We start from the raw sequence: 25,617 nt of genomic DNA, 5'->3' as shown, positions 1-25,617 counted from the left end.
CCACTTGCAAAGGAGAACAAAATCCCTAGACAACCGATAATAACAGCCCTGCAGAAGTACAAGAGTTTGCTCCCTGATTATACTGAACGGCAGGCAACTTGCAGAAGTGAACGGCTTGGCCTCCAAGTGCCGTAGCGGACAACATGCCACTTTGCTGTCGATCTATTGAGCTTGGAAAGTTTCTATCTGGAGGATTGCCCATGCAAGCCTTGGTGCAGGCATGGCACAATAGAATGTGAGAAGCAGCCGTTTCGCACAACATCGATCAGGATTGGGGCTCGACTTCTGTTGCCAACACTAATGCCACTTTACTAGAGAGGTATAAGTTCGGGGGCAATGGAAGCAATGAAAAATCGCTGCAGCCAACCTCACTACTGCACTACTCACCTCGTTCCTCCAACAGCCAGATGATACACCTAGCACATCACATTCATTGCACAGGTTTTCCCAATACTGTCATTAGGACACAAGCCAAAACATTCCTTCATTCGTCTGGACTGTCCAAGAGTGGAAAGCCATTCCAAGATGAACTGCTCTAATTAGCGATACTGCAAGCTTTCAGTCCATCATTGAATCCTTTGGCTCCAGTAGTCTGCCTACGCCTAAGTCGGGCCCTGGAGGTGTGAGTAAATGCTCGAAGTGTGAAAGAGAGCACAAATATTGCAGAGCATGCAGCGTGACTTCTCAAAAAAAAAAAAGGCAACTCTGGCCTTGTCCTCTCAAATATAATAAAATGTTCCAAGCATTCTGTAACGATACCTCGATTAAAGAACTGCAACACTTGCTGTGGCTCAGTCTCAGGCTTGCATAACAGACGACCAAGCATAGAAAAATTACACCGCACTTGTCCCATGTGACCACATTGAACCAGCCCAGTACCTCAAGTGATGAAAATAATCACGAATCAGTATAGGTTGAAGAACATTTGCAGACCCCTGCGCTTACGTACTACTTTGAAACCACACATACATGAAAAAAATCAAACAACGTGGTAGCATGACGGCTCTTCAGTGTGGATGGTAGGAGCGAGGAAGGAGCACCCTGATGTGCAAGTGGATATGCACATGTCAAAAAAGCTAGCCCACCTTTTTTTAGAGCCTTGCACCAACAGCCACAAACGTCACGCGGTTAGTGACAGCATCCTGCCAAGAGATGCCTGTGCCGCAAGAGCTCAACCATGGAGACGGAAGAGGTGTGCCATTTTTAGCCCACCTACTGCCCTCACCCAACAGGTCAAAAACAACGCTGGCTTGGCCTCCAACGCGGCTGCTCCGCTAGTGGCCACAAGACGGCACCGATATTACACAAATGCACAGTTACGCTGAAAGTAGCACACCCCAGAAACCATGCAGAGCTATCTTATTATAAATAAATACTCACGTGTGCAAGTCAGTCACCTTGACCACTTTGCCAAAGGTGCCCTCGCCCAGAGTGGTGATGATTTTGTCTGCAAGAGGCATGGGAAAAAGCCCACGGGGGGGCCCACAGTCAGTGCCCCCCAAGGCAAGATCCTCAAGTGTGGTGCATCCCCAACCCCCCCTGCCCCCCTAGTAGGAGTGGCCCCCATGATAAGAGAAGGGAGGACCAATACATCTGTCCTGTAGCACGTCTCCCGGCCGGTACACCAGATGGCCCTCTTCGTCGTCCTCCACGCTCGGGGGCCTCCGCACGGGCGACTGCATCCGCCACCGCCACCACCGCAGCAGCCGCAGCCAACCGGGACCGCGTATCGTCGCCGCCGGTCATCACCCATCGGTCAGGAAGGGGGGGGCGCAAGTCACGCGCATGAAGAAGACAACAACAGAGAGGAGGCACCAGGGGGCCTTCCGTCAGCCCCGTCACACACACTCACACAGACACAAAATCGTGCCCCCCCCAACCAGCATGCGAAACATTTACATCCACTAGCTCCTCTTCGGCCGAGGTGCGGCGACTACGCGCCAGCCTCGCCAGCAGCCCCGGGCAGAGCCCCCCCACGCGGGGTCCCCAGCCCCACAGCGCGACCGGTTCGGCGGGCGGCAGGCCCTCACCTGAGCGGCAGCCGACATGCCCGCAGCCCCAGCGGCGCCGGAGGAGGTGCGTCCTACCACCATTTGCCCAACGACGCAAAAGCAGCCCCCCCACAACAAGTGACGCTCGGACCCCGGGTCCTGGGCCCGAAATAGCCGCCCTCCCCGAAAGCACTCACCCGCGAGCAGTGGTGCGGTGGTCCGCGGTGCTCCCGACGGCTGCGACGACTGCGCCGCCGGTGATGGGACGACGACGACGGCCGGCCCCCGTCTTCGTCCCGCCGGTGGCTGCGACGAGATACCGAAGCACACTATGTCACACACTGTTCTCCCGCGCTGGCGTTAGCGAAAGAACTCTGAAGGAACTGGACCGATCTAGGTCGCCGACTCGCCTAAACCACGGAAAAAGCGAAGGCGAGTACAGCGGCGCGCGCTACCACGGAACGTCGTCATCGACACTGTTGCGCAGTCCAAATGTTTGACATTACCGCTATTCATACAGCACGCTGTCATCTGAAACAATTAATCGAGCTCCGTTCACTGCAAGGTGCGGCCGAAGTACCGAAAGTACGTTAGCGAACACTTTTCTCGAACAAGCTCGAACTCACGCAGCGAGCTTCCCCAATCCGGCTGCGCTTAACGTCAAGCGGAGACTCACTGGAAACAGGTCGACAAAGATACAAGCAGGGAGGAATGCTGATCGGTTGTTGATTACTAATAATACGTTGCGCCGAATAATTCAGCCTGCAGAGATGTATCCGAAAGTTGCATCACAACTGCACGTCGCGTATCGCTCGACCGTGTATGTTACCGCGCCCTATGACAAGCTAAATCCGTAATGTGTAACCGATTAGGTTTACAAACAACCTTGTACACAACGGCGTTTCACGCGCGTAAAACACTCCAATATGGACCGTCACGAACACGTACGAGTCAGTAGTCGTGTTCGGAAGATCGGTTTCACCTTCCAACTCAATGCGAGAATGCACAAGCACTGTAAAGGGCTCCTCCAATCAGGTGAGCTAGCTGTGTCTCTCGTTAGCGTTGACGCTAACGGAATTCTGAATACTTTTAAGGGTCATTGCGGCTAGACGCAGTCGGCAAGCGCAACAGTAGCGTTCCGTGACAAATAGGCACCTTGCGTACGCTAAGTTAGCGTTTGCGGCCCGCTATTTCCGTCACTTAACGGGAGCCCGCAAGCGGTTAGCGTACGACGCATGCGCAGTTGCGCGAAAAGCCAACGCAAAGCTTTGCGTACGCTACTCTAAAACTAAAAAAAGGCAGTTTTAGAATAACTTACGCAAAGCTTTGCGTTGGCTTTCCGCGCAACTACGCATGCGTCGCTAACCGCTTGCGTGCTCCCGTTAAGTGACGGAAATAGCGGGCCGCAAACGCTAACCCAGCGTACGCTATTCTAAAACTGCCTAAAATCTCAAGCGTACCCCTGGTAATTCAATACACCACACTCATATCGGTACGTTAGAACTCATCGCTGAATAAACATGAATTCGGCGTTCCAGCTCATATCTCTCACGACAGAGTGCGTCGCAACCACGGTGAGGTACGGTGAGGTGGTGCGCCGCAAGCGCGTCGCCGAACCTCTCGCAGCAGTCGCCAGGTGGCGGGACGGGTTAGTGGGCCAACAAGTTGCGCATCGCAGGCTTCCTCTGGGCTGCTCTGCACAAGGTCGGTTATCATAGGCTTTAAAACGTTGTCTTAATAGGTTGCAGTGGTTGTCTGCCGAGTTTGCCCACAAAAATAAACGTACGAGGCTCCTAGGATCTTTTTCTAATCGGCCCCTGTAATATGTCAACACATGATAGAGCGCCGATCGCAAGTAGACCTGTGAGCCGCCACCGTTTGTCCTTTAATCCGAACGGGGAGGGGGGCGGGGGGGGGGGGGATCTGAACATAAAATACATCACTTCACCGGAAGTTGTATCTTTCCTCCAGAAGTGTCAGGAGTATTGCATGACCTCAACGCTGCGGCGTCCTCCAGCATTAAAGGGCGACGTCCCAGCTCGCTGGATAGTATGTTCTCGTACCTACCTCGCCGGTAGGAATTTTTACGCTTCCAGAAAGTCCCTCGCTGTGTCAGTCTTGTCGTTATTACAGGTGCCGATTAGAAATCTTTAAGTTCCACGGAGCCTCGTATACTTACTTCAGTGGGCAAGGCCGGTAAACAGCCACTGCAGCCTATTAAAACCACAAATAACGTCTTAAAGCGAGAAAGATTGCTGTGATAACTGGCCTTTTACATCACAGCGAAGCTTGCGATGCGCGTCTTTGGGTCCATTAACCCGTTCCGCCACCTGGCGACTGCTCCGAGAAACTCCGGGGATTCGGCGACGCGCTTGTGGCGCTCGTTTGGCCACCTCTCCGATTCTACCACCGTGGATTCGCTCTCCTGGCGTTCATGTCACAGACGACGCCGCTGACGGAACGCAAGCAAAAATGCTGCATATGATACGGCCTTATAATATATAATATATATATATATATATATATATATATATATATATATATATACACACACACACACACCATAAAATCCCGGGCAATCCTCACCCCCCCCCCCCCCCCATGCGGTGAAAGATAATCGGACAAGATTTGGTGGGGGGGCCCTTGCTCGGTCGCGGACCAAAATTCCAAGATATGGCGGCAGAATAACCTCTAAGAAGAATGCACACTTATGATTCTAATCAAATACTTTATTGAATGCTCATGCATTTACTGCTTTTACTGAACCGGAGGGAATCCCCGTGTGCAGGGGTGCAACAGCCGAAATAGGATTGGAGTAATTTTTCGAGCAGCAAAATGTTGCTTTTCGAGCAGAAAAATCCAAATTTGGAGCAGGTTACGAAAAAAAACTGAATTTTTAGCACGAAATCCCAAATTTGGAGCAGTATAACAAAGAAGGCTTACTTTAGAAAAGAAAACAAACATAGGTACAAACCATTAAAAATCGGCTAACTCATGCACAGTGAACGTGGACACTGCTATTTCAATAAAAGCAGTGTGTTGAGCCACCCCACAGTGCGAACTTACCAAGTCCACATTAGCATGTGCAGGGCCTGTCAAATAATTCAACAGGCACTGCAAATGCTAATGTGGACCTGTGAACCTGGCAACCTCGAAATTCGGGAGATTCGTAAAGCAGGAGCAAGTGGGGGTGGAGAAGAAAACTAGCGTACGTTATTGTGTATTTGTTTCTCAAGGACGCAGAAACGCCATATACAGCAGCTCCAAATGATTAGACGTCGGCGATCATACTAGTACTGGTACTGTAGTACACGCCCGATTGGGTCTGGACGCTGGGACAGACATTTTGCACAAACTGCTCAATTTTTGTGGGGCCGAAAAAAGCACTTTCACATCCACTCGCTGCGCTACTTTTTTCAAATTGTGTGCTATCTTATGCATATATGGAATTAGAGAAATTCTGTCGCTCTCTGGCAGGTTGGCCTGCATTAGTGTGGCCACTTGACTGAAGATCACGCAACAACCTTTCGGCAACAGAGACATGTACATGGTCAGGGTAACCAGCCATGATCAGCCTTACAGATTGCTCCTGAAAGCTTTCTAACATCTTTCTAACAAACCACGCAAATAAATTTAGAGATTGTCTATGTAACATAGTTTATCAGCTGCCGTTGTCATGTGGAAAATATTACGTTGGTCAGACGGGTCGGTGTTTGAATGAAAGGTTGAAAGAGCATCTGCACAATGTTGATCGGTCAAAGCAAGGCTGACTGACCGCTCACTGTAGCACGTGTGGGTGTCGACCAAGATATTCAGATTGTAGCATTGTCGCCAAAAGCAGAGATCGCATCACACGCGAAATCATCAAAGCTGGTAAGATTTTTTCTTTAAAGGATGATTGTGTAAGTACCCCCTCTGTCGCTCTCACTGATAGGGAAGGGATCTATTTAGGTTTGTCCACGTGATGAATTGTAACATCATTGTGTTCCGCGCATGGCTGGTGTAACAGTGTGTAACTGTATAAAAGCGAAGGCATTCAAAAGAAATAAACTGTTGGAAGTTCAGCGCTCTGTATCCTCTTCTGTCCCCTCCTGTCGGCTGCGCTGTTTTGCACTCATAATCATGTTGTACCAACATGCCCAATCCTACAGTCTTCTAAATTTCATGTGTTATGACAAGAGGTAACAACATTCTTCAAATGTTCCGATAATTTGTGACAACTCAGAATGCAACCCCGAGGCACCACACTGTAAACGTACTAAGAAGAAATGATACACTTGGGTTCCTAGGAACCTCTCCTGCAGGAATGAGGATTATGTAGCCGAGAACAGATTGGGAAAAAATGGCGGTGGGGGAGCAGTGCGCGCCTATTGGTGCAGGCTTGTGTGCATCCGCACCTTTGAGGAAATGCTGCGGACTTCTAAAGTTGTATCCGACTATAGCGTTACATTAAAATGTGTAATTAACAAGAACCGGTTAATTAACGTTTTAATTATTGACACTGGGGCCGTTGTTTATATGGAAGAGTTGCAGGGTGTGACAATTTATGACATGCCCTTTTTTTAAATCGCGAAAAACACACGTGGTTTGAGATAATAGTCATCGAAATTCAAGGCCCCGATCTAGGTGAAACCGAAAGTGAGCACTCCGGGAGTGCAGGAAATCCGTCACCCCTGCTCTGAAAGACCGGAAGCTCATGGGACAATTTTTGAAAAAAGGTGCGTCGCAGCAGAATATGGTCAGGAAAAACAGCAAGCTGTCACAAGTACCCAAACGGACCTCTTATTCTTTGCACTTGGTATGTAAAAAAAATTGTTTGGGCGACATCCGATCAGTCAAAATTGATCTGGTCTCAAATGGCGACTTCAAAGGGTCCCTGCAACACTTTTTGAGCATACAACAAAAGTCGTGTTTATCTCCAATGGTCACTTCAAGGGGCCATGCAACACTTCTTGAACACTCAGAATTCACTGCAGACCAGCAGTCAAAAATCCTGTGCACATATGAGACAAACGTAGCACTGCATGGCCCTCAGAATTTGCACTTTCATTTCACGTCATTTCACGAACAGCCAAGAATGGCTCTCTATCCTCTCGGCAAACTGAAAGGGACACGGCCAATGGCTGATTTTATGATCATGAACACAACCTCAGTAAAGTTTATATTGGTGGTTTTGAGTTCAATAAACAACAGACATAAATTTATCTCACTTCAGAAACACCCAAGTAAACCCTCTTATACTTCCCATCTCAATCAATGGTCGCCTGCCAATTTTGTTTTTTCCCATGTTCGTATGAGGCGGCACACGGCTTAGTAAAGCCCATGCTATTTCGAACTCTATGGACCTGAGCGGGACGCTTGCCTTGCACTAAACACACTACCAACGCACTCACCGATTCATATCGTCAGTTCCAAATCCACCGGCACGCTGGCTAGTGCACACATTCTCTTTTACATGCCTCTCAAAGTGCCTTGACGGACATCGCTTGGTGCTTAGCCAATTGAAAGTGCTTCAAAATGCACTGCCTGGGTATCACTACTACCGTCAGTCAACCTGATGCAGTACAACACCGGTGAGCACCAGGTGCTCGTAGAGCTTGGCAATACTTTAGAACCACCATACCGCGGTAGCGCCATAAGTGCTTAGGTGCTGCAGAGTCACCCCGGGCACGGCGGACTACAGTGGCAGTCTTGCAATTACTCACGATCACACTGGTACTGTAGCTTTCTTTTTTTCAAAATTGGGTAGAGGCAGTTTAGCGGGAGGTTTATGGCCGCCATCATACAATCGGGAAGGCATGTCAGAAATCTGGAGTCTCCCGGGCAAATCGGAAGAGTTGTAAGGTATGCATTGCTGACTTTCAACACTCGAAATGTGGTTATCAAAAGGCAGGGTCTGTACCACAGATCTATAGTTCTCATGTTAATACTGCACTTTAAATCAGCAGACAAACGCCACAACACAGAGCAGTGCCTCTACGCTAACTAAACACACAAAACCAGGTTGGAGGTCCTAGATACATGGGCGTGGCTTGGAACAAAGAAAACGGCTCTTCCGATAGCTTTGCAGGCAGAGAACGAGCATATGCATACATACAGCATGTGCTTTGTGCAGAGGAAGAGAAGAAAATTTGCATATGGGGATGGATTACTAGTGAAGCCGTTTAGGATTCATACATAATGAAGTAATACATTATTTTGCATACTGTTATGTGAATGACGAGACGCCGGCTCAACGAGATTGTAGACAAGATGTATTTAAAACAATGGCTGCAGTGCCGAACAGTTGAGCCCAGAGCACGAGCGGTGACAGCCCTTCGTCCTCCTCGTCAGCGCACATGCGCATGGTCCCACAGACTGGCAATATGCATGTAGCATAATTCCCGGCGGCAGAAGTGTCGCCTCGGCGCATCTTGATGTCAACATCACTGGGAGAGTGGTAGGGCTTTAAGTGTGTGAAATGTATGTAATTGCCACAGGGTCGTGATGTCTACGAAGGCAACAGTTGGCGTGTCCAAGATGAAATGGAGACACCGCAAGATGAAATAAACTTGAGGCCGGAAAAATGGAAAGCCAAACTACAGCAATACACACTGTACACTGATGGCGAACAGAGCGTCGGTCGTCAATGAACTGAACCGCGGCAAGGCGCACCGGCATTTTATACATGCGGCATCGATCATTCGAGCCTTATCGCTGGTGGCTGCGTTAGTTCCAGAATAATCTCAGCTTTTCGCATTTGCGCACTCAAGCCTATAAGAAGATTCTAACATAATCCGGAAGGTACCCAGATATTAGGGTGTGGCTTGCGCAAGGCAGTGGCTATGCATGTTAACAGACTTGTTGCATAAGAAATAATAAAAGAAGCGCGTGTGGCAATATCTCTAACCTGGAGGGCAGGTGAAGGCGACGAGGCAGCCGGAGCAATTTCGTATGTTACAGGAGTAACCGCACAAAGGACTCGGTATGGGCCTGTGTATCGAGAGAGCAGTTTTTCCAACAGGGCAACGTGACGGGTCGTCTCAGTGTCGCCGATCGTACAAACGCCATTGGTTCCCATGGGAGGTCAGAAGGTGAGTATGGGCAGTTTCGCGTGCATGGGCAGGCCGGGTGATAGCGTCAAGGGCGTAGTCGCTCGTCGGTACTGCGGGAAATGGGATGACTGTATCGAGGGGCAACGTTGGTTCTTGGCCGAACAACAGAAAAAATTTAGAGTAACCAGCAGTGTCATGGCGCGAAGAATTTTACACAAATGTCACGTATGGCAATGCAAGGTCCCAGTCCGAGTGATCTGAAGAAACGTACTTTGCAAGCATGTCTCAAGTGTTCAGTTCAGACGCTCCGCGAGGCCATTTGTCTGCTGATGGTACGACGTAGTGAGCTTGTGCCTCGTTTCACACGACTGCAGGATGTCGGCTATGACTTCTGATAGAAATGTGCAGCCACGGTTCATAAGCAGCTGACGTGGAGCTCCATGTTGAAAAATCACGTCGTGTAGGAGGAAGTCGACGACATCTGTGGCACAGTTTGTTGGAAGACGTCATGTGATGGCATAGCGCGTGGCGTAGTCTGTGGACTGGCGGTAAAACTGTTGCCAGAGGAAGACAGGGGAAAAGGGCCAAGTAGGTCTAAGCCAACGCGAAAGAACGGTTCTGACGAAATGTCAAGTGGTTGATGGCACCTGGCGGGAAGCATCGATGGTGTTTTGCGGCGCTGACATTTGTCACACACCGCAACGTATCTTCTGACGGAGCGTGCAAGCCCTGGCCAAAAGAAGTGTCAGCGGATCCGGTCGTAAGTGCGTGACACACGAAGGTGACAGGCAGTTGGAAGGTCATGGAGTTCGCGGAGAACAGCCGAGCGGAGGCGTTTCGCTGGTTAAAAACTGTGGCGGTATAGCGCACCATCTTCGAGCTCAAACGAGCGAAGGGACCGGTCGAAAGATGACAATTCAAGGCGTTCGATGATAGCACGCAAGGACGCATCACAGTGTTGCTCATCACCGATGTGGGTCAGTTGGGAAACGGAAAAGACGCAAGTGTCGGTGTTGGTGTCAGGGATGGTGCTCGTTTCATCGACCGGGTAGCGGGATAGGCAGTCTGCATCCTAATGTAGGCGCCCTGACTTGTACGTCACTGTGTAGGTATATTCTTGCAGTCGCAGAGCCCAGCGACCAAACCGGCCAGTAGGATCTTTTAGTGACGAAAGCCAACAGAGTGCATGATGGTCCGTTATTACATAGAAATGCGTGCCATATAAATATGGGCGGAACTTCGAGACTGCTCAGACAAGAGCAAGGCATTCACGCTCCATTATTGAATAGTTGCACTCAGCAGCTGTAAGGAAGCAGCTAGCGTAGGCGATAACGCAGTCGTGTTCCTGTTGGTGTTGGGCTAGGACAGCTCCTATCCTGTGACCACTAGCATCAGTTCGGAACTCTGTCAGAGCCAACGGGTCAAAGTGGGCCAATATAGGCGGCGTCGTCAAAAGTGTGATGACGTGAGAAAAAGCGGCAGCTTGAGCGGAACTCCACGTAAAAGGCACATCTTTCTTCTGAAGGTCAGTGAGTGGTCGAGCGATTGTTGCAAAATCTTTCACGAACCTTCCCCTGAAGTAGCAACAGAGTCCCACAAAATTCCGGACATCTTTGACTGACTGGGGTACAGGAAAACTCGTGACTGCACAAATTTTCTCCGGGTAAGGCTGCACACCCGAAGCATCGACGAGGTGGCCCAACACTGTAATCTGCCGGCAGCCAAAGTGACACTTCAACAAGTTCAACTAGAGGCCAGCATTGCGGAAGACGTCGAGAATAGCTGACAAATGCTGAAGGTAGGTATCAAATGTAGGCGAATATACAAGGACATCGCCGAGGTAACAAATGCATGTTGACCATTTGAACCCTTGTAGCAGAGAGTCCACCATACGCTTGAACATGGCTGGGGCGTTGCATAGACCGAAGGACATAACCTTGAATTGGTATAGGCCATCGGGAGTTACAAACACCGTCTTTTCTTGGTCTTTCTCGTCCACAGCAATCTGCCAATAGCCAGAGTGTAGGTCTATTGAAGAAAAGTATCGCGCACTGTGGAGACAATAAAGAGCGTCATCAATTCGGGGCAAAGGGTAAGCGTCCTTTTTCGTAATTCGATTCAGATCGCGGTAATCAAAGCAAAAGCGCCGAATGTCGTCTTTCTTTTTAACAAGCACGACGGGCGATGACCAAGGGCTCGATGAGGGTTCAATAATGCCTTTGGCTAGCATCTTGTTGACTTCTTGTTTAATGACCGTACGCTCTGGGGCAGACACCCAATATGGTCAGCGGTGAATGGGAAGAGAATCACCAGTGTTTATCCGGTGCTTAAAAAGGGACGTCTGGCCGAGTGGACGACTGTCAATGTCGAATATGTCAGGGTAAGAAGCCAGAAGGCAGCATAGGGCGGCTGATTGCTCAGATTTGAGGTCCGGGGCGATCATTAGACGTAAGGTCATGTCAAGGCATGTGGCATACTGCGAGCGACACTGAAGGTCTGAGAGCATACATCTGCCACAAAAGTGGTGACTTTGTAAGGAGGAAGAAGATCATATGCCGCAGTGGGCCACTACCTTAGCTAAGATTGTCTATTACAGGTCGCAGCGTGGCGACTGAGATCCATTCAGGTAGCACTTGTTTCGTGAAGCCGAAACTGATAACGGGGAGATATGATACGGTTAGGAGCTACGGTTACGACGAAGTGTGGCACAGTGATGGCATGCGCCACGAGGACATTGGGAATAGGCATGACGACGTAGTCACCATCAAGCACGGGTGAAGTTGTTGCCAATTCAACGAATGTTATGACTTTAGGTGGCATGCGGATAAGTCTGTGGTACAGAGGCTGTTCGGGAGTTTGGGATGAGTATCTGGAAAAAGAGGAAGTTCCAGGCAAAGAGTAAGAGTACCGGCAGAACAGTTGATCAGGGCAGAATGCATCGATAGGAAGTCCATACCAAAGATGAGGTCATGAGGGCTACTGCTGAGCACCGTAAATAAAACAGGAATGTGACGGCTGGCAACACTGATATGAGCGATACACATTCCAGTGACGTCAACAGTTCTGCCATCGGCGACGCGTATGGCTTTAGTTTTAGCAGGCGTGAGTACTTCAGCGACAGAGATGAGCACTCATTATGGACACCTGAGCTCCAGTATCAGCTAACGCCGTCAAAGAAATACCGTCCACATGCACTTCAATTAAAGGGGTCATGAACCACTTTTCCAAGTAATGATCTAATGACCTCAGTATCGGAGTTTACTGCCTGCCGAATCGATTGCCGCAAAAATTTCTCGAATCCGTCAAGAATGAACGGAGTTACGGGGGTTAGGCATAATCTCTCAGCACTTTCTCTCTTTTCTCGTGCCGACGAGCACACTGGAAGATAGACAGGGAAGGATGGCACGGGGGTAAGAAGTTACGTCAGCGCGCGTCATGAAACGCGATCGCTCTCCCGCTGTGATTCGCATGCGCGAGTGCGGCTACCGTGTAAAGTTAGCAGACTGAGGAGTGCGGCGCGGGCAAGTGGCGGCACCCCGTGGCAAGAAGCGCATCTCATCCGGCTATCGGCCAATAAGCATGCTATGTCTCTTGCGACGTAAACAGGCAGATCCGCGACGTCAATGTGCAGACGCCCCGCCCACCGGCGAAAGTGAGAACCGGCCTCTGTTTGAAAAGAGGGCGCCTGAGGAAACGGCAACTTCGCGCTCCGCTTGTGGCCTTTACGCGGCGCGCACGACTGTAATATTGCTGACCCTTGCTCTCGTACACTACTTCACACCTGCAAGGGACATAGTTTGTTGCATGCTTTTTTACACAACCCTTGCTGACTTGCTTGTTCTCATTCACCTTCTTGCAAAGGGAGCTCAGTTTGTTGGGGGCAACTGAGCAAGTCAGCAAGGGTTGTGTAAAAAAGCACGCAACAAACTATGTCCCTTGCAGGTGTGAAGTAGTGTACGAGATCCCGACCTCGTGTGGGGGTGCCTATATCGGGCAGACGGGCCGTTGCCTGAACGACCGTCTGCGCGAACACGCCAACAACCTCAAGGCAAGAAGCGGCAGCAATTTGGCCATTCACTGTGCAAAGTGTGGCTGCCAACCTCGTTCTAAGGAGACCCGTGTGCTGCGCACATACAAGGACCAGACAGCACGTGAAGTCTACGAGGCTTTCGCAATGAAATGTAAAGATGAAGCATGTGTAAGCGAGCCGTCTATTAATCTAACAGACAAGGAGTGTTGCTATCTCCATAACTAATCACCTATGACTAAACGACAATGTGCCGCTGGACGCATGCGCCGCTAGAAGCTCTCTTATGTTTCCCTTCCCCAATTTTTCTGTATCTGTGTATATTTTGCGCGTTTTAACAATAAACCATCATTTGGCAGTCAGCGCTAGTCCTGTGTTCTTTCTTGTCCGCGTCTTCTTCGCGCTGTTTTTAACTAAGGAGTGCTCCATGACCCCTTTAAGTTCTTGTTAGCAGAGAGCGTCAACTGAGGATTTGGGCCAGTCAAAAATGGTGCAGCGCTACCTCCAGGAGCTGCATGATCTAGTTTTCCGTCCAAAGGCATGGTCAGCAAGGAATAGCGGCATGGTTGGGGCGACGGGGAACGGTGTTGATGTGATGGTGAATGAGCAGTAGAGCGGCTGTTAGGTGCGTCAGCAGCAAGGTACCCATGAGTGGGCGAATACTGATGAGGGTCTGCATAGGGGCGAGGAGAAGAGGAAAACTGGCTCCAAGATGGGGGCGTCCAAGAGGTGCGGCAGTAGCGGGAGACATGACCGACTCGATGGCAGCGGAAGCAGATTGGTTTATCATCTGCAGTTCTCCATTCTGTTGGATTGCGGGATCCGGGAGTAAAATATGGGTCATGGCAGGGTGCATTCATTGGCATCAGTCTGGAGTCGGGTCGAGAGACTGAGCAGGCGACAGGAAAACCGAGGTTGGCAATTTCTTGCCGCACGACTGCCTGAATAACTGATACCGCCAGGGTTCATTTGGACAGTGCCATGGTCAAGTGGTAGTGGATGAAATGGCGCCGTACTTGCCGCTTCAAGCTCGTGTCGAACTATACGTGTCACATTCTCCTGAAAGGGTGGTGTGGCACCGAGATCGGTGCAGGTTGACGTGGCAGCAGTGTTCGGTAGCCGAGAAAACTGAGGCAGCACAAGGCGGCTTTTGGCCATTTCGAAGCGATGGCATTCCTTAATGATGAGGTCGATGGTCGAGACGTTAGCGTGGAAGAGCAAGTTGAAAGCGTCGTCCACGATGCCCTTGAGTATGTGACCCACCCTGGGGCTCTTCGATTTTCCACTTCTGGCTACCCGCGGGCTGCCAGAGCCAGCCAGAGCGCGCTCGTTTTTCTCGGGTTGCTCCGACCCCCCCGCGGTGCACTTCCGGTTGGCGTTCGTTTTTCTCGGGTTGGACGGTTCTGGCGACCCGCGGGGAGCCCGAGGGTCGCCAGAACCTTCCAGGACAATTTAGTCGTGGAAGCTCTCTGGAAGGTTTCGGGCTAGCAGACGCCGAAAAGAGACGATACGCGCTCGCCGCCATCTTTGTGAGGACTCGACGGATTGCAATGCGGGCGCTTGCGCAGGCTTGCGGACTACACCTTTGCTTGTCCTTGCGCTCGGGCCGCTCGGCGCCGTTCCGCCGTGCGAGATGGTGCGATTACGAGTGGCGGCGAGCATTTGGAGCTAATCTTTATTGCTTTTCTTATGTGTCCCGTGAAGTTTCCTTCCGTGAACAACGCGGCGAACTGTCGCGTTCTAACCATTCTAACTGCGTCGTGCACATGTCCCAAAAGTTATGTACACGTTCGTACGAACGCATGGAGACCCCTTTCGAGTTTATTTTTTCGCAGTAGTATTCGATTGTGGTGTCGTGTGTACTTTATGTGCATTTAGCTGAGACGATTGTGATCGAACTACCTATTTCGCTCCGTCGTATGTTTGCGTGCGTGAACCCCGTCAGAACTTAACTATTTCAACTAGGTCTTCGATGTTGATAAAATGCACTGATCGAATAAAAGCGATCGCGACATTGTTTTTTGTGTGATCCTCGTTGGTCGCGAACGACGTGCGAGCGTACTTCGATCTACGGGCCAGTATATGAGGTATAGTATTATGTTATGCTACGACGCGTCGATGTGAAAAAAACGAAGATGAATTCAGAAATGTATACATCCTTTTGTTGCTTATTTCATCGTCGGCTCTGTCTTTTTCCACCTCTTAGTAATAATTCCATGCAGTATGTACGCGGTTATCACATAGTAGCTCAAATAAAAGCTGAGCTAGTACATGAGATTTTTGGAGTGCCACTTAGGACTGGAAAAGAGGCTCAGGCAACATCTGCCAAAACGAGTCGAAGACGCGTCACACAGAAGTTTATCTTAGATATAACGCGCACTCGTGGTACCCATACCACCGCATGTCTCAAGTTATGACGAAACGCAAGCTGGTCAACGCGTGTGTGCGACGTACGCGATAGATCCTCGAGCTCTTTTGGGGACACGATCACTTTCGCGTAATTTTCGCGTCATGTTGTGCAGCGACTGTTACACGTACTAAGCAGACGTGAGCTGGTTAAGCCGTTAGCGGCGCGGTAGCTCACCTTGCATCGCTTTCGTGGCGCCGTGCGCCAGCTGGCTGTTTTGTTCGCGGACGGGGCGAGTTGCGCACGATTTTGCGAACGTACGTGATCGTATCCCAAATCCGTATGCTCGAGAATATCACTTCAGCTCTTCAGCAAACCTACCACATATTTTCAAGCGGGCAATGCAGAAAAACCAACGCGCACGCGGCACAAAGTTTCGTTTGCTGCCACGGCGGTAGCGTTTGTTTACGTTTACGCTAGCTGTCCCAGCGTTCGATTTTGTAATCTTGGGGCAGCTTCGGGTTGTCTCGGGCTTCCCACACATGTGACCAAGACGCTGCTTCCTGTCCCGACCGGATCTTGCTGGCTGACCCTCTGGCTATCTCTGGCTGCCAGAGAACTGCCAGAAGTCCGAAAATCGAAGAGCCCCCCTGTCACCTTCGGTCATTTGCTCATCCACTTTCCAGCACAGCGCGCGCAAGTCCAGTATGTACGAGACATACGACTCGGTTGGAGACTCCACACGGGTAGCGAGTTCTTTTCGTGCAGCCATTTGGCGACTGGTGGGGTTCCCAAAGATGTCGCGTAATCTCTCCTTGAAAGTATCCCAGCTGGTGAGCTCGGTCTCACGGGTATTGAATCAGACACGCAGGGTGCCTCCCAAGTAGAAGATAACATTTGCGAGCATCATGGTAGGGTCCCATCGGTGACTTTGGCTAACACGCTCATACACGTTAAATCAGTAGTCGACGTCAAGGCCAGCTTGGGTGGAGAATATACCGGGATTCCAGAGGCTGGACACTGTGACGTACGTTGTCGTTGGCGCCGCCCGTGTAGATGGAGATGGGTTCTTATTGGAAGCCATGCCCGGTGACTGGACGGTGCGGCCACTGCGAAGCTTCACGACGATGAGGAACGTTCCACCTCCACCAAATATGTTACGTGAACGACGAGATGCTGGTTCAACGAAGTTGTAGACAAGATGTATTCAAAACAACGGTTGCAGAGCTGACCGGTTGAGCCCAGAGCACGAGCGGCGACAGCCCTTCGTCCTCCTCGTCGGGCGCAAGTGCGCATGGTCCCAGAGACTGGCAATATGCACGTAGCAATATATAGCACTCATATGCACATATGCACTTATACCCATTCATTCCATTTTTAAACATCGCTGCTTTATGATCCAAATGACACACGGAGAGAATTAACACTTCTCCACCTCTCATACGCATCTCCATTTCTGGCCACATGTTGTGTCCCCAGTGCGGACATTAGCTGCCTAAAGTGCCCTACCCCCAGCCTTGGGAACGCATGTGGGGGAATGCATACAGGGGCTTGAGGCAAACAGCTTCTCTGTAAAGAAAGCGGGGCTCCACATGACATCACTTAGCTGTTCTCAGCAAGCCAACCTCCTTTCACACAATTGCCTCTCTCTGATGCCTCTCAGTGAAGCAGCAAGAGCTTTCTCGCAATGCTTCCAGAAAAGCTTTCCCGAAAACGTCGTGAACTGAGGGGCTATTTTGTAAGCATTCTGTCATGGAACAGAGGCGGGCATGAAACGAAACGTCACAGGAGGACGAGAGAAAGCAAACAGCCAACAGGCGAGCTGAGGGAATTCAGAGACGTCTTCAGTGCATGAAGAAATATAGAATTATTATAGCTGAACATAAATATTGGCAGGCATTGAAGCTTGAAATTGAATAGTGCGATGACTTCAACAATTTATTTATATTAATGTCTTGTGTGGACGCTAGGTGGTGTCGCAATTTGACGAGTCGTTTGGTGGTGGGATGTTGGTTGCGATTTTCGCAAACTATCGGCGTGGGATTGGGGTAAGTAAGACACAAAGCGGGCTAATCGATTCTCCAGCCCCAGCACTTACGTTTCGATCTAATCCAAGTCTTCCGGAGACAGTTTTGTACCCATTCTATCAACAGAATGACGCCTCTACCCGTTCTGTGCCCATTCTGTGGCAAAATTATTGACAGCACTGACATTTCTGGTTGCTCTTCTCACTTCTTGACCGTCAGACGAGCCTCGACCAATCCCACGCGGCTCCCTCTCGTGACGTTTCGTTCCGTATCTGCCTCCGTTCTGTGACAGAACGGACATGGGCCTTCAGATGCCAGGGCCGTCACCGACGGGCCTACTTCTGACAGTTGTGCACATTAACCCTTTCATTGTCGGTTGTTTCTGGCCATGACGCACCCCAGTGTCGGCTTGGTTTCGGGAATATCAGGGACGCTTGAAACGCAGAGAAATGGCACATTGTGAAGATGACAGATAGGGAGGAAAAGAGGATACAACCACTTCATTTGCTGCTGACAGCAGCAAGCGAGCCCGCGGCGAGCGAGTGAAAGCGGCGATCAAGTCAGCTTTCAATGAAGAGGCAAGGCGTGTGCCTCTGAACTTATAGACAAGGCGTGTGCCTCTGAACCAATAGATTACATAAAATAAAAATAAAAAAAGCCCTGCAAACCTGTGGCCAGTGGCAGAACAACCTTTGTAACCGTAATCACACACGCGCCGCATGGTTGCTCAGCCTTAGAGGGTAGCACGTGTGGAGCAACCATGCCCCACAGCAAAGAAGGGTGGGCACGGTCACTCAGTCTCTTCAGTACACGTACCAACACAGCAAGGGGCGAAAATACGTGCTTCTAGAAAGATTTGTAAAATGGCACAACCAGTAGAATCACGCTAAATCCTGCCATTTTTGCACTTTGGCACAAATTTTTGAATGGACAATGGAAAACACATCAACACGTCCATGACGGTGAAAGGGTTAAAAGGAAGTACGGCTGCTCGGACTGGGAGGCAAACCTTTATTAAAGGGACCCTGAAATGGTTTTGACGATTCTATACGAACACATTGGGCCGGTAGAGCAAGTCGTAAGGATCATTTACAGACCGATTTAAGCTATGTGCGTAAACTGTGTAATTTATTACAAGGCTTTAAAGCTGCGAATTGCCACCGATCACAGCGGCTCAGCTGTGATCCCCGCCCACTTCCAGTGAGTGTTGCACTGGAAGCGCGACGTCACACATGCAGCTGATCTGATTGGATATGTCCAGTCCACGTCACTTAACCTCCCGTGGGCAACGAGCGTTGTCTGCCTGTGTTACAACATGCTCTGTGTTGACGTGAGCTGAGCGACAGTGTTTATCTCGAGGTTTCTTTTCTTTGACACAATGAATTGCTCTAGCTGTGCTGTGTACCACATATCTAGCAAATGGTGACTTGAAAAGCTGCGACATCGTGCAATGTTTGTGAGGCATCTGGCAAGCGGAATCCCTTCAGCTCGCCGGTGCAATGAGCGGCGCGCTCTCGATTGGCCCTAATGGCGCTCTCGCTATCCGTTCAACACCACGATTCACGTGTCTGCGGCTGCAACTTCACCCTGAAGACACAACCACATTGCCAGGGTTTACACTTGTCGGTGATTGTTCTCGAACTCTTTTTGTTTTTCCGCATGCTTTTGCAGGTTGTCGCCGTACAGGAGAATCAAATAAGATGGACTGGTAGTGTGGCGGCACCTGTAGGAGCAAATATTAACGACTCCGCGAGCAGCATGCTGCCGGGCACACTAGGCCTCCGAGATTGCGCGCAATATCGGAGGCCATGACTGGGCAAAGCTCAAACCGTCGAGTGCGCTTATGACAGCGCTGTGATCGCCGGCGATGCCAGCACGTCTGTGAGTTGAGGGTGCAAGGCAGGGTGAGGAGGAGGGTATATATATATATAATTGTCCGTAGTGGCCTTGGTACACGGTGCGTCGCTTAATTTCTGGTGCTAATGATTTAGGGATGCTCTTGCCTAAACGCTGACAAAACTTCAAAAAACCGCTTCCTTTAATGTGACAATATTTTAAAAAGCAAGAAAAAATTTTAACACAGACCCTCACACTCAAGTTTGGGGGGCATTTATAGCAAGTGACGATGCCGCGAGCACAAGATACCGGATGTGCTGGTGCAGGGCATGAAGAAAATTTCTTGTGGCCACAACATTCATGCGGGGCAGATAACCAGTGAAGTTGTATTTGTGTTTCTACTGTAGACACCTTCTGCTCCTCTCCCCAGCGTTAGCGACTGCAGACAGTGACGCTGCTCCTCGGACTCACAGCAGCAGCAGTACAGTGAAATCTCGGTATAACGAACCTCAGGGGACCGCGGAAAAATGTTCGTTATTCTGAAAGGCCATTATATTGAAAGCCCAAAAATTCACCATAACAATAGAATTTCAGTAACGCAAACGTCCTACCTTTGCAACGGTACGTCCTTGAACTCGTTTCTCACAACAATGCACACGTGAACGTCAGACAAGGCACGTTTATTTGAAATAGTCCGTGATCGTTTTTTGACGGGTGCAGCACAAACTCTGCGTCACGAACGATTCTAGACCGTCCGCATTTTTATGCGCGCCGCTTCGGTCGTTGTTCCACTTTTTTCTATGAATATCCTCTTCAGACCCCGCGTGCATTAAAATGCACATTTGTTTTTTCCCGGTTTCGAAATTCGCGCCACTATTAGAGACAACATTCTTGGTGCAATCGCATGCTCTATCATGTGGTGCCATCCGGTCAGCAATACAGGAAGCATACTACAGTGGAAGCCCCGTTTTCCCGCTTTGAACTATGGCGTCATTCTCGTCTTCGACGTTCTGCTCACGGCGTCCAAGTAATTGACAAATTGCTCAATAGTCATCGTGTCATATTTCTTATTTGTTGTTTAAATCTACTTAGGAAGGGTTAAGGGATAATTTCCACACGTCAGGTAACCCTAAGGGCGAGTATATTTGTTCTCACAAGCTGTTTTCTTCAAACGTGCATTATAATGCACACTCGGTCTCAGTGGGTACTTTTTCCTGCGTATGTTTGCCAATCTGATGCGGTTCGTTACTCCTTGGCATTAAGCTTTGGCGTTTGTTTTACCTAGGAATCAGTGATAAAGAAACATGTTCTTGAGTCAATGACCAGTAACGACACCTCGGACTTAGAATTCTCATACGATGAGGCTGTCCCTTCCCTATTACCTGTTGCCGGAAAACAGGTGTGGTGCAGAATTTGACAATAGGCAGTTTTCGAATAGTGTACGCTAAGTTAGCGTCAGCGTTTCCGGCCCACTATTTCCATCACTTAACGGGAGCCCGCAAGCGGTAGCGTACGACGCATGCGCAGTTGCGCGAAAAGCCAACGCAAAGCATTGCATACGCTACTTGAAAGCTCCCTAATGAGTCACCACAGAAGCTGCTGAAAGCCAAGGTTGGGCCCATGCCTGCTGAGCCAAGAACTGCGCAAGCAAGCCACATTTCAGAGCTTGGGAACTAGGGATCCTCCTGGAAGTGCCAAACCCAGGATATTCTCAGCGCAATAGGCGTGCGCACAGGGGGGGGGGGGGGGGGGGCGGAAGCTCCCCTAGTCACCTAAAAGGGCGGGGGGGCACAAGATCTGCCCCATACGTTGACCCCACAAGTCACCCATGAGGGGGGGGGGGTGCGCAAAATCTGCCTCATACATTGATTAGTAGGGGGGGGGGGCACTGCGATGCACCTTCACCCCCCTGATGAGGAACCCTGCGCACGCCTATGCTCAGCGCACAAAGCTCCGGTGCATCACGTGCAACATTGTTCTTTGCATCACATCCGCGCGAAACTTCTGCAGGCAGTTTCACAACAAATAAGCGTGCGTATCGCGAGCAAATGTAAAATTTTGTTGTAGGCGAGTGTCGTTCGTTTTCCGTGCATTGAGACCCAGTGTGCATTATAATGCACACACTGCTGTGCAAAAACTGTTTGCCGTACAGGCGCAATTTTTCTTTGGTTTAATACAGCATGTGTGTGCATTCCAAAAATGTGTTTTGATTTCACCTGTGTGGCCACAATATTGCTCAGGTCTCAGGAGGATATGCGGAGTTTCCTCAAGTAGTCCAACGCATCTGTGGCCGATACGGACTCGTCGCGATCTTCGGGTGCTACCGTGACATCGTCGTCCATGTCATCGCTGCAATCCTTTAAGGCCCAACCGCATGCACACGAGTTTTGAGCGATGTTGACGAGCGACAGGATTTGCTGTCGCGGAGGGCCATTCATCGCCGTCGCTTGTCGCCCGTCGCAGGTTTCCCGGAAGTGAGCATGACGATATCTGGCAATATGGCAGCATCTCTGACCCTCGCCTTTTTGCTTGTGATGCTTCCAATCGGCGCGTACTTCTAGGAATGCAAGTTATAGACTACCTTCTTAACAGCCCCATCTCACGCGGAGAGCGAGGCAACGGCCGTATTTTGTCGTTAATATTGATCGATGGTTCGTTTTGATGTTTCGGTGGTAGCTTGCTGCAATGTCAACATCGTCGTCGTGTGAGGTAGCCCTTCTCCCTGCGAAGCAATGATGTGAGGCGCTGCGGCCTTTCTTAAACGTTCCATGACAGCAAGAGGAAACGTTGTCAAGATGCGCCTCGTGGACTACCCAAACATAACGCAGTTTGCAAAGTATGACGTAGCGTAGACAGCATACGTTTCCGGGCGCCCCATGGGATCACAGCAGATACTACTGTCGCGGTTAAACATAAGATTGCAAAAAAAGAAAGTCACTTAATGCTTTTATGGCTTCTTTGTCTCAATCAAGACAATAATAAATTTGGCAAGTTGTCATTATTCTACTCTGTAATTCTTTTTCGCAATTCACCTGCGTGCACGCAATAGTTTTCAATCGAGCAACCGTAACACTTTGTCGCAAACATGTGGGTGCTCCCGTCGCGACTGAGCCCGTTTGTCGCAGTCACCGTCGCTTGAAAGTCACGTGCAATGCATGCGGTCGGGCCTTTACAAAACCTGATGCGTCGTCGCCTCCATAACGGAGGGAAAAAAAAAAAAGTCCTCCGCCCGCGTTTTTCTCCTCCCGCGCCATCTCAGAATTTTGCGGGAGGGTGTCCGCTCTTCGCGCTGCGTCGTCTGCTAGCTTACAGCTCCGACTGCCATGACCGATACACTGAAATCTAAGAATCCTCGCATTTCGGGATATAAGTACGTAGTACTGAGGTGTTGTTAAGATGACACGGGAATTAATTAACGATCGTTATTCTGAAATGTTCGTTGTTCTGAAGTTCGTAGTAGTGATATATTTTTACATTGAAACTATAAGCAGTTGGCACGGGATTTCTTAAAAGTTTGTTAATCTGAAATGTTTGTTAATGTGGTGTTCGTTGTAACGAGGTTTGACTGTAGCGGCGGTGACTAAGAGGGAAAAGATGCTTACGCCTGATTCGTAGACTTTCGACACACTATCTGCTTTTGCAGTCTCACTTTCGCTGTCTGTATTTGCACTGCTGCTGTCGAAGACTCCACTTCCTTACCAGTCTTTTTCTGGCACGAGCACGCTGGACGGTTTTGCCTCCTTTGATTTCTCACAGTTCATTACAGCAGTGCCACTTCAGGACACCGAGGCAAGCGTCGCCGTGTGAGCGCGCTCCAAAAGAAGTGCCTACTCCACTTATTGTGTATATTTTTTGTCCATTTTGTCTACGTGTGGTGTCTACATGCAGCCGCAAACTGGCCAAAATACTCCCTTTGGGAATGCACGACCTAGAGGTAAATGGCTTCGCTATAAAAACACTTCTGGATAGTTCTTAGGAAAACTATCAGCACATTTCCACTGTTCACATGCTCTTCTATGGACACGACACACAAGAAAGTTGATATCGTTCTGTGTATCTGTTTTTTGCGTTCCCAGATTGCATTTGGCAATGGCCTAGAAACAGAAGTGACAGACATGCGTGTGAAGTGGCACACGTGCAGTTATTACTGAATAGTGCCTTAATTGCATGCCCTGCTGCAATTGAAATGAGCTAGCAGCAGCGTTTTATTGCCCCCCCAGTGGTGTAGCAAGAAAGGAGGGGCGTTTGGGGGGTTCAACCCCCCCACCTAAAGTTTTAACAGCGAAGATGTTTAGCAAATCGTTCCTTGTGAGTCGATCACAGAAAACTGTCATCATCTATCGGTGCTCATCCTGTGTACTACTTCTTCTAGGTTCCGTTACGTGTTCCGTCAACCACGCAGTTCCTTACTGTTCTAATGTCGTACCAACTAGCCCCCCCAACGCACTTTACTTTGGTATGTGCCACTGTGGGGCTATCTGAGAACGAGTACAGAGAGGAGAGAGGAAGAGAGAAACAAAGAGAGAGAGAGAGAGCGAGAAAGAAAGTATAAAGACAAAAATTCTTGCAAAAAAAGAATTTGTCACGAGGCAGGATTCGAACTCACGTACCACGTACCCTCGATTCGAAGGCGAGCGTCTTAACCACTCTGCTATCCAGGCACGCTAGCAGAGCATAGCCTTGTATAACATAGTGGAGCAAGGGGGTGGGAAGTGTGAGCATGAGGAGGAGGGGAGAGAGTAAAGTGTAGCACAGAAAGAATAAGGACGAGAAAAATAGAGAGAAATAAATGCAGAAAGAAAAAGATGAAGAGAACATCAATGAAAGAGAGATAAAGATATAGAAAGAGAGAGAGAAGTAATGGGGATGAACACATAAAAAGATAGAGTTGGCAAAACTAGCGCGGTGCTGCCGTACCAGGGAACGGGACGGGCAGCGGCGGCTGCGAGAAGAGCCCAAAGCTATGGAAGCCCTACTTCAATGACGACGTGCCCGTAGATCTATGAGAGGTGCGAACACTCGGTTCTAGAGATCGGACATCTGTGTCGTGACTAATTTAGCTAAAGCCAAGCAACAACCTAGAACCAACCAGATTAGACTTCAGAATCGTCCAGTTTCAGTGTTTTTGCGTGACTTAGTGCAAGCTTCGCCAAATTTTTTGCACTTTGTGGGTGTATATGCACACTCTACAAGCACACATAAGAGGGGTGATTAATTGCTTGTTAGTTTGGCAGCACCTGTAATCTATAGTCATAAACCTCTGTGAAGAGGCGTTTTGCCGTCGTGCCAACTTGCACGCGGCAGCAATGTCGGCACCGTGCTTGGAATCGTGGCTTAATTGAGACGCACGCTCGAGCGCTGTTTCGTCTCCCGAGTAATACCCCAGTCACACTGGAAAATTTAGCGTCATTTTGGGCGAGTGCACTTATGCCCCCAGAATATCACTTTGGCGGCATGCTTGTACACGAGAAAGGAAAGTGTACCTTGCAAATGATGGTAATGGCGATGGGTAGTTGAGTAGCGCAAGAGAGATCTGTTATTTCAGGCAACGTTTCTTAAGCAATAATATGTTACAGCTATAAGCAGCCCTTAAAATAAACTTTACGTACAAACGTGGCGCGTGCTGGCCATGCCAACGCACGGCGCTTGCTGGCCATGCCCCTGGCGGTCGTGGCTGTAAACTGCCTGAGAGCGTGAATAGGAGAGTAGTTTTTTTACGGTAAATTGTGTTTTAATGCATAAGAATATTGCTAAAAACGAAAATAGTTTAAAAATGCTATGAACTCAGCTTCGGATAATACCTTATTTATTCTCGAGCCACTGCTACCGAGGCTAGATGCTCCGTCGCAGTGAAGCGAGTTTGGCAAACGCACTTGCCGGCAAGTGCACTTTCCAGCAAGTGTCAATAAGCGTTCCTGTGGGACAGCGTGCGAATGACAGTAGCGGCGAAGTGCACTCTCTCAAAGTGCACTTAAGTTGCCTCGTGTGACAGGGGTATTATTCTTGGTCCATGGTTCTGACTATATGGCAGCCCCAAGATCAGGCGGCACATGTCTTGACGAGCCGGCATTGTAACTGACAGATGCCATGCAATCCAGGACTCCGTTTGACACAGTTCAGCGCAATATACATAGATTTTATTAGGATGGTGCAGTAAATCCCATTTGGCACACTTTGGTGCCCCCCTTTTCAAGATGCAACCAATCCCGAAGAACAGTGGCAAGAATACCAGGCATAAAAAGGTAACTCACTTCTTAGCAAGTCGCTTGCGCTTGTGTCGGTAGCTGCTGTCTGATGAGCTGTTCGAGTCACAGCTCTCTGAACGATGTCGCCTTCGAGGCATGGCTGTTGCCTG

At 49.6% G+C, this 25,617-nt stretch overlaps 1 protein-coding gene across 2 annotated transcripts in view; it reads right to left on the bottom strand.

The window, feature by feature from the left end:
• LOC119384097 (dual specificity protein kinase CLK2) overlaps nucleotides 1–25,611 on the bottom strand; it is a 68,955-nt gene extending 43,344 nt beyond the window's left edge. Inside the window, exons 1-4 of one of the 2 annotated variants that reach the window (XM_037652389.2) lie at nucleotides 25,514–25,611; nucleotides 2,189–2,297; nucleotides 1,592–1,676; nucleotides 1,381–1,447 (exon numbers count right to left, since the gene is read on the bottom strand). In XM_037652389.2, the coding sequence (XP_037508317.1) occupies nucleotides 1,381–1,447; nucleotides 1,592–1,676; nucleotides 2,189–2,297; nucleotides 25,514–25,605 (353 nt within the window). In that variant the 5' untranslated portion in view covers nucleotides 25,606–25,611. Of the gene's footprint in view, nucleotides 1–1,380; nucleotides 1,448–1,591; nucleotides 1,677–2,030; nucleotides 2,158–2,188; nucleotides 2,298–25,513 lie in introns of those variants that run through there. The other variant, XM_049412769.1, reaches the window with a different exon arrangement.
• Between the last annotated feature and the right edge of the window lie 6 nt (nucleotides 25,612–25,617).

This window comes from Rhipicephalus sanguineus, chromosome 2 (assembly GCF_013339695.2).
Source record: "Rhipicephalus sanguineus isolate Rsan-2018 chromosome 2, BIME_Rsan_1.4, whole genome shotgun sequence".
Classification (NCBI taxonomy): domain Eukaryota; kingdom Metazoa; phylum Arthropoda; class Arachnida; order Ixodida; family Ixodidae; genus Rhipicephalus; species Rhipicephalus sanguineus.
Note: the sequence above shows the minus strand (reverse complement) of the source record. Positions and strands in the feature narration are given on the sequence as shown.